This window comes from Populus nigra, chromosome 3 (genome assembly GCF_951802175.1).
Source record: "Populus nigra chromosome 3, ddPopNigr1.1, whole genome shotgun sequence".
NCBI classification, from domain to species: Eukaryota; Viridiplantae; Streptophyta; class Magnoliopsida; order Malpighiales; family Salicaceae; genus Populus; species Populus nigra.
The window spans coordinates 26,482,475-26,492,169 of NC_084854.1; the positions used below are offsets into that span (position 1 = coordinate 26,482,475).

At 35.3% G+C, this 9,695-nt stretch overlaps 1 protein-coding gene across 1 annotated transcript; it reads left to right on the top strand.

Moving 5' to 3' along the window:
* Window positions 1-305: 305 nt before the first annotated feature.
* On the top strand, window positions 306-6,467 carry LOC133689361 (hydroxyproline O-galactosyltransferase GALT2-like). The gene is made up of 7 exons (XM_062109195.1): window positions 306-1,873; window positions 2,401-2,633; window positions 3,105-3,395; window positions 4,401-4,529; window positions 4,656-4,829; window positions 5,735-5,842; window positions 5,996-6,467. Exons 1-7 carry the CDS (start codon window positions 964-966, stop codon window positions 6,200-6,202), a joined length of 2,052 nt encoding a protein of 683 aa, XP_061965179.1. The 5' UTR covers window positions 306-963; the 3' UTR covers window positions 6,203-6,467.
* Window positions 6,468-9,695: the final 3,228 nt, after the last annotated feature.

Genomic DNA, 9,695 nt, shown 5'->3' on the forward strand with positions numbered 1-9,695 from the left:
ATTAATCTTGACCTGCCTCTACTTGTAACTAGATAAATCTAAAATTTAACTCTATTGAATTTTTAAAAAATTAAGTTGAAGTTGACATAGAGTGGGAAGACCCAGCAAATTATCTCAGGACCTATTAACATGATCAAAACCCATTTGGTTTTTTCTTTAAAATAATAATATTATGAGTTAATATAAATTAATCTGACGCAGGTCTTGGACAGTATCATAGCTCAGACCAGTTTTAATGACTTTGGTTCGAGCTTGAATCGACTATTATTTAAAAAATCCAGCCATCCAACCCGAATAGCGAGACTAAAATAAAAAGAATTGAAGTACCCGAAAATTCTCAATTATTTTTTCAATTAATTTAATTTGGTTGCCGTATACACGTTTGAGATTGCAAACCTCTACCACACTGTCTCTCTCCCTCCCTTTACCTCTCTCTCTCTCTCTCTCTCTCTCTCTCTCTCTCTCTGCCCTTTTCTTTTCGATTCTCGTAAGAAGCTCAATTTGTCTCAGTTTCTTTGATCAATCACCCAATTCCCGTTCCTCTCCTTAAAAAAAGTCTCAACTTCATGGGTTTTGCTCGATTCTGATCTCCAGGTTCAACTCTCAAGATTTTGGCTTTCTTTTCGAATTCTTCTGATTTTCAGCTTCATTGATCATTTTCTGAAATGGGTTTTGAAGATTTTTGGATTCTTAATTGAATCTGATGAAAAAGGGTCTATTTTTTAGGACATTTTGAGCATTTTCTCTTAGCTTAGCTTGTTTTTGGAATCTGGGTTTTTATGTTCATTTAGAGGAATAGGCATATCAGAGGTTTTTGGGATTTTTTTCTTTTCATAGTTTAGTATTTTAGAAAGTTTTAAGCTTGTTCTGGGCTCTTATGCTGATTTAGAGACATGGGAGGTTTTTGGATTTTATAGAGTTTTTGTTTTGTTCTTGCATTGTCGCTTGTTGGGTGGTATTAAGATGAAGAGGTTAAAGATTGAACCTTCTAGTACTAGGAGGTGCAAGCTGTCGCATATGTTGTTGGCTGTAGGAGCAATATACTTGGTGTTTTTAGCATTCAAGTTTCCACATTTTTTAGAGATTGCATCAATGTTGAGTGTGGATGATAGTTATGCTGGATTGGATTCGTCATCTATGGTAAAAGATGTTGAAGACTCCGATTTAAGCAAACCATCTTTTAGTTCTGTTTATAAGGATGCTTTCCACCGGAAATTAGAGGATAATCAAAACCAGAATGCTCCGATGATGCCTAGTAAGGAACCTTTGGAAGATGAAAAGGGAGGTTCTAAAACTATAAAGCCACTTCAATATCGTTATGGAAGAATAACAGGAGAAATTATGAGGAGAAGGAATGCAACTATGAAATTATCACCACTTGAGAGGATGGCAGATGAAGCATGGCTGCTTGGGTTGAAGGCATGGGAAGAAGTGGAAAAGTATGATGGAGAGGAGATTGGACAGAGTTTGTTATATGAGGGGAAGATTGAGTCTTGTCCTTTGTGGGTATCCATGAGTGGAGAGGAGTTGGCTGGAGGGGATAAGATGATGTTTCTACCATGTGGTTTATCTGCTGGGTCTTCTATAACCATTGTGGGAACACCCCATCATGCACACCAGGAGTATGTACCCCAGCTTGCAAGGTTGAGGAATGGTAATGGTATTGTTATGGTTTCACAGTTCATGATTGAGCTGCAGGGTTTAAAGTCAGTGGAGGGAGAGGATCCACCAAAAATTCTACATTTAAATCCTCGATTGAGAGGAGATTGGAGTCAGCATCCAGTCATTGAGCACAATACCTGCTATAGGATGCAATGGGGGACAGCTCAAAGGTGCGATGGTTTGCCATCCAAGAAAGATGAGGATATGCTGGGTAAGATTTGACTTGTTTCTTAATTGTGTTAATTGACTTGTTTTCCTTGTTTGCTTATGTATGTTAAGTCAAATGCAACTTGGAAAGATAATTATTGAGTGTATACATGTATTAAAGAAAGAATTTATTTTCTTCTTTTCATGGGCGCCAAAACCACAAATAGCATTCCCCATTATATGCTGGAAATTAAGTAGATGTAAAAAATTTTCCCAAGTTGGATTTAAAATCACCTTGTAGCGGGTTGGGGCCAACGAAACATGGCTTCACATATAAGCATTGAAGAATTCAAGAAATGACTTGAGGTATTTGAATGAGGCTCAAGTCCCAGGAATTGATGTTTTAAAGGTTTGGATATTCTCTAGACACTATTCTTCACACCAGCTGTTGTGTGAGGTGAGAGAGATATTGTTTCTTTTCTTATTTGTTTATACAATTCAATTAGAAATAGGGACAAAAGCTAAAACTGCTTATGGCACTCTATTTTAAATAATTAAATTGAAAGTTTTTCTAATGCATATGTTTGACAGTTGATGAACATGCAAGGTGTGAGAAATGGATGCGGGATGATAATGTAGATTCAAAAGAGTCCAAGACAGCCTCATGGTTCAAGAGATTTATAGGGCGTGAACAGAAACCTGAAGTGACATGGCCATTTCCTTTTGTGGAGGGCGGATTGTTTATCCTGACCTTGCGTGCTGGTGTTGATGGATACCATATTACTGTTGGGGGGCGGCATGTGACCTCATTTCCATATCGTCCGGTATGTTGATATAGATGAGAAAAAAAGTGATTGGTATACCCTATGACAGTTTTTTCCAGATTCTCTAACTCAAATGGTGAACCTTGGCCTTCTGGATTGGGGACATATATTTGCATATCTAATGCTCAATGGTCCTGTCTTTTTAGTGGTTCCATCCACTCACTATGGAAAAACAGTACTTTCAAATTGTTTGTGAGATTTGCATTTTTTTCTATGAATATTTCCATGAACTAAGCTTAACACTGTTTGCCATCATTTTAAGTCTGTGATTCCTTTTCTTGATTCCCTTTTCTTTCCACTGGATTTCTTTGGTATGGTCTATCTGTAGATTTTTGAGGTTCCTGTTCTTAACAGTCATGTTTGTTACAGTGGTATTATGTTTTGTTCAAGTACATATTGAAAGAGAGTTCAATTCTTTTCTATTAAAATTAAACTCAAAATAATCTCCTAAATTTTTTTCTGTGCCTTTAGGGATTTACCCTCGAAGATGCAACAGGATTAGCAATCAAAGGAGACGTAGATGTTCATTCAGTTTTTGCAACTTCTCTGCCCAGCTCTCATCCAAGCTTCTCTCCTCAGCGAGTATTGGAAATGTCAGAGAAGTGGAAAGCTCATCCTTTACCAAAGAGTCCCATTCAACTTTTTATTGGGATCCTATCAGCTACAAATCACTTTGCAGAACGCATGGCAGTCAGAAAAACTTGGATGCAATCATCTGTAATCAAGTCTTCAAATGTAGTTGCTCGTTTCTTTGTTGCACTGGTAAGATCTCCACGTTGATTTATTTATTTTGAAGGAGTGTTTAACTGTATCAACAGTCACTTAATTATATAATGACTCAACCATCAAATTTTCTAATGTATTATTTCAACTTCAAAAGTGTAGTGCGTGGTCTTTTTTATCCAATTTCTGTTTCTGCTTGCTAACATTATTTTTTAAAAATATCATTCAAAAAGTGAAATTAAAAAAAATACACATGCTAGTAGTTGTTTGGCTACATCAGAAAAAAGTTATTGGAAAGTTGGGATCAAAGCACTGCATTAAAATCTCAAAGAAAATTGAAATTGCACTAGTAGATTTTGAAATTGAGCAATAGTTGAGGGACCACTGACACATTTAGCAGCCTTACCCCCCCTTTTCCTCATTGATGATTAAAGCACTCAAAATAATTTTACAAGTCAAGAGAACTTGGATGCTAGGATCAATCTCTATTGTTACCCTTCAACCTCTGCAGATGTAGCCACAGGCTAGGGCAGTGCTGGTTTAAGTCTTGGGTTAAAATTTTGCCTTGCAAAGAAACTTTACGTGGTGACACTCACATAAATACCCTTGATATATGACATATGCATGTGAGGTTTGCTCAATTTATGCACCCTTTCTATTTTTTTTTTTGGAGGAAATGCTTTGGAGTATTCTTATTCCTTCTTATCCCAAAATTATGATCCATTATTCCCTGATTTATGTCCATAGTCAAAAGTTAAGAGGGGTGGTTATTCTGTGAGTTGTCATTTTGCCTTTCTATCAAGTACTTATTATGTGTTTAGGGCTCATTGTGCATAAGTGAGCCTGTATGTGCGTCTCAGTTGAATTGTTTAATCCTCTTAATGTAATACTGTGCATTCTATAAGATGTTCTGTTGTTTTGGAACAGAGGAAGTGGCATTATGTTTTTTTACTCTTCATTTTTCTTTTTTTCCATTCTTCTTAGCTACCATTTTTATAACATTCACACTCTAATTTATCTTTGTACTCGTTTACGAAATCACAGAATCCAAGGAAGGAGGTGAATGCAGTGCTAAAAAGAGAGGCAGCTTACTTTGGTGATACTGTGATTTTGCCATTTATGGATCGCTATGAGCTTGTGGTTCTCAAAACTATTGCTATTTGTGAGTTTGGGGTAAGTCTATACTTTATTCATTGATCATCTTTCATTGAATCTTTTAAATAGGATATCTGTGACTGTGTACTTATTTATATCTCCTGAATCTAGTTGTTTTGGTATCTCTGAATATGCTGAATACAGGTTCGGAATGTCTCAGCTGCATACATAATGAAATGTGATGATGATACATTTGTTAGGGTGGACACAGTCTTGAAAGAAATTGATCGTACCTCTCCCAACAAGTCTCTTTATATGGGCAATCTCAATCTCTTACATCGTCCCCTAAGAAATGGAAAATGGGCAGTTACTTTTGAGGTATGTAAGTTTTAATGCATTTGTGGGAATTCTGATTTAATAAAATCCCTTGCAACACTGTCTTCGCTCTTATTAATTCAATTGTCTTGTTCCCTTTTCTCTTAAAATAACATACAAAAAGGAAAAAAAAATAAAATAAGAAAGTCCGGGTAAAAGGAGTAAAAGTGCAATTATTAGAATCTCTACAAAATATACATCTCAGCAATCTCTTCTGGGATCACATAAGCCACCTGGGGTTGGCCTGAACATCATGAAAAGAAGCTGAAGAAGTTTTAATTGTTTATCAAGCTGTAGCACCATTCTCTGTTGTACTAGAAGCAACGTTGGTGATACTGGTCATGGCACTTTTGCATTACCCGAATGAGGTATCACTTCCCACAGTACTTGCAAGAGTTGCCTAACTGTCTTCCTTTTTACCCCTTTCCCTTGTAATTTTTTGACCGCATTTGATATTTCATGGAATGGAATGGATGTTGGTCAAGGAACTTTTTCAAGGCATAGAATGGCATAAGACAGCTTTGAGAAGGCTGTTTGTGCTTGTTGGCTAGCTATGATAAGGGTTTTTCCTGTGTTAGTTAAAGAATTAAAACATCATTCCTCACCTGCTATCAGAGTCATCATCCTTAAAGGTGCTGCTTTTTTGTGATTTTAGTTTTTAGGGACTCGGGGACCATGTTTTAGTTGAGCTCCTTTCATGAATCAGATAGTCCTGAACATCTTACACGTTCTGCTTTGACTAGGAATGCAAAATGGAAAAGGAACTAATCTAGATATGGTTAGCTATGTTGCTACTCAAATGAATTCAAATTTCAATTTCTCTGTCTTGATAAATAGAATCTGAATGATGAAATTGTTTTTCTATGTTCACTTCTTGCATTTGAAGGTTATTTGCCTAAATGTAACAGGAATGGCCTGAAGAAGTATATCCTCCTTACGCCAATGGACCTGGATATGTAATTTCTACTGATATTGCTAAATTTGTCATTGCTCAACATGGCAAACGAAGCCTCAGGGTTAGTGATATTTAATCTTATCTAATACCTCCCTCAGTTGAAGGATGCTCTCTTTCCGTCTCTGCCCCCCTTTCTGTTAGCATTTCTTTGACAACTACCTTTCCTATCAGCTTGTAGTTTGTACATGAAAATATTGTTAAACTCTCATTGCAGCTCTTTAAGATGGAAGATGTTAGTATGGGAATGTGGGTTGAACAATTTAACAGCTCCACCCCTGTTCAGTACTCTCACAACTGGAAATTCTGTCAATACGGATGCTTGGAGAACTATTATACTGCACATTACCAATCCCCAAGGCAGATGATCTGTCTGTGGGACAAGTTGGCGAGAGGTCGGGCACAATGTTGCAGCTTTAGATGATAGATATATTAGCAGATGTCTCCAAGGATCAGCAGCTTTACTACATTTTGTTCTCGTTTAAATGGGCTGTAGAGATGGCTGTTTTTTAATTTGCAGCCTTGATTTTGGAAGAACAGACTGTTTTCTTCTTGTAATTGAAATGGCTTCCAGCAAAGGCCAAAACATTTTGGCTTCAACTAAAAGCTGGAGAAATTGTATATACCCTATCTTTCTATGACAAATATCGATTCAGCTGATGCTGAAGTGAGAAAATCCGTTCAGTTCATTACATCTGTTGCAAATAGGTTTGAAAACGTTCAAAGCGGATATCAGCAATGGAAAGTTCAACCGGGTATCATCAATATCCGATTGAAACTTCTACCCATTTTTTGTACCGAAATAATGGTAAATGGTAATTTCATTTTAGGGAGACAAATGGGCCTATTAGAATACCAATAGGCCCAATTGTATTCTTTCTAAGAACCAGCCCAAATACATTTGCTAGTGTACCTTTAATAAAGGGTTTAACGGCAACTTTTTGCCCTAAACCATTAGGATTGTGGCACATTGAAGTTTGTATTTTTATTTGATCAATTTTATAGCAAACACCCCTTTAATAAAAGTCTGTTATGTACCTTTAGCCTCTGAAAAAAACAACTTGAGTGTTTTGAAAAAACCCTATCCAATCCCAAGGATAGGCAGATTAAGATTTTTTTTTTAAAAGTATTTTTTATTTTAAAATATATTAAAATAATATTTATTTTTTTATTTTTTTTAAATTATTTTTAATATTAACCTATCAAAAAAATTTAAAAATATAAAAAGTTATTTCATGTAAAAAAAATTAACTTTTTTAAGAGTACTTTTAAAACATAAATAAAAAAACAATAGATATGAAAGCCACTTTCACGGCATCATGAGCACACTGGGGTGTGGTTTGGATTCCAAACATAATTTTTTAAAAAAAATTAAAAAAAGTTTGATTTAAAATTATTTATATATATATTTTTTTAGATTATTTTGATTTAATGTTAAAAATAAATTTTTAAAAATAAAAATTTAATATAATTTTAATATATTTCTAAAAAAAACAATAAAATCATTTCCCCCATCAATCTTGCTAACTTAAAGCATTCTAGAATCTCCCACGCTGCTAATTTTGCAGAAGATCAAAGTATCTCTATGCCTGAATCTACCATGAAGAAAGCGAGGATTCCTTGAAGCTTATTTTTGGCTTCGTCAGTCCTTAGTTTATTTATATGTTGTTAAATCTTATATGTATCCCCTTTTGTCCTTCCATTTGATTTTATCAATTTTATTCACCAAAAATATCATTTTAAAAAAGACTCAATTTTTAGTGTATGCTAATAAAAATTCAATCTAGTTTCATAAATATTAAGTATGTTTTATAGAATTTGGTAGGCATATTATTACATAAAATCATTCAAGAGTTTGTACAAACTGAGAAATTAAGAGCAAGTAATATTAAGTAATTCGATAGCATTAGTTAATTACACACACTGTCCATGGAGGCCAAGATGAGCCATAAGAACGGCCACCAAAGTGAGTAGCTCTCCTCCTCCTTGAAGTGCTCGAGCATGCTCTTTCCATCCACATTGCATCGCAGCATAAGTTAGCATCTCCACCAGAACTTCACTTATCAATTCCCATTTCTGTTCACTCTGCAGCAAGTTCAATGACATGGCAAGCTCGCCACCATCAGATAGTGCTGACCCTTCCGAGTTTTGACCGATTTGCTTGTACTTTGGTTCGCCCAACTCTTGGGGTAGCATAAACGGCAAATCACTCCATAGATACATCATGTAACGAGATAATGATCTGCTCATGTTACAATGAATTGAATCCTGGCCGACGCAAGTATTAACAGCAATGTGCCATATGAGGAAGCTTTCATAAAAGTCTTTACGAACCACGGACCATTCAAATTTTTCAAGGCAATCCTTACTTTTGAGGGCATGATCACCTCTCTCTACCAATATCTCATATGGAACTAATGGGAAATTGCATCTTGAACGCATATCTAAGACACGTTTGAAGATCAATTCCTTTAAATCACCACCAACATCCTCCCAGCTCTGAATGTTGCCGGTTCTAAAGATTTTTGGGAGGTGTTTACATGGGCTCTCTCTAGAATTTTTTGGCTCATATTGGGCTATAGATGCTTTCCACTTTTTGTTATTGCTAAAAAACGATAGCAACCGAGAAGAACAAGTAACTCGAAAAAATAGAATCCGCTAGTGGCTTCCTTTGATCGCTAAGCCAAAGCATACCCCAATCGGAGAAAAGCATCAAAATGGCCGAGTAAATCTCCAGAACAGTAGCTCCTAACAGCAAAATAAACTTTGTCAGAATTTCATAAAGAACAGTAGCTTCGAGAGAATAAACACTTGCTCTCACTACAAAATAAAAGGACCAATGGAATAAAGTGCTTTCGCTTGTCACAGCTAAAACTTTGTCAGAAGTTGAGAGTACTCATGAGCACAAATTACTTCCCATGCTCTCAAGAAAAGAATCATCTGTAAACTTTTAAGTTGCAATTATTCTTTAATATTATATTAGAGCTTTAATATGACCAAACACAGTTACAAGTTAATAAGTTTTTGTATTATCATCTAAATCAAGATGTTTATGCAATTAATTTACTTCAGGGACTCATTGTTGGTAAGTGTTATGCTTCCACATTATCATAAAGGATTTGAGTTCTACGAGAGCCTATAAAAAATTAATTTCATATGCTTAAAACTTGGTCATCTGGTGTGAGAAAATCTTCAAAAGAATGCCCTCTGGGATATATAGTTTAAAACATACATGTGCTGTACCGAAAAAATTAACCTTTTGTATATATAATAACATAACAATCACAACCATGTAAGAGTAAATTTTTATTTACAGAAATTATATTACCAAATAAATAAATGCAAAAGGAAAAAGAATACACTGTTTTTTTTCATTAACTAGATGATGGCTGCAGCTTTACTACATTGGTCGATCACACATTCATATTCTTGTCCTTACTTTATGCTCGCACCCTCCGTTCAGGTCGCCTTCGCCAGTTTTGTTTGTTCGTTTAAGTGGGCTCTAGAGAAGGCTCTTTTTTTTTTTTTAATTTGCAGCCTTGATTTTGGAAGAACAGATTATTTTCTTATTGTAATTGAAATGGCTTATTGCTAAGGCCAAAATATTTTGGCTTCAACTAAAAGCTGGAGAAATTGTATATACCCTATCTTTCTATGACAAATATCGATTCAGTTGATGCAGAAGTAAGAAAATTCGTTCAACTCATTACATTCTGCTGTTGCAAACAGGTTTGAAAATGTTCAAGCAGATATCAACGATAGAAAGTTAAACTGCGAATCATTAATGTCTGGTTGAATTTTTTACACACAATTTGTAATTATTTTTGTGTTAATGGCAAGAATTATTACGGATACGACGGATTGAGGTCTACAATTAATTTTGTGAATTTTATCCCTCAATCATCATGTTTTGAGCA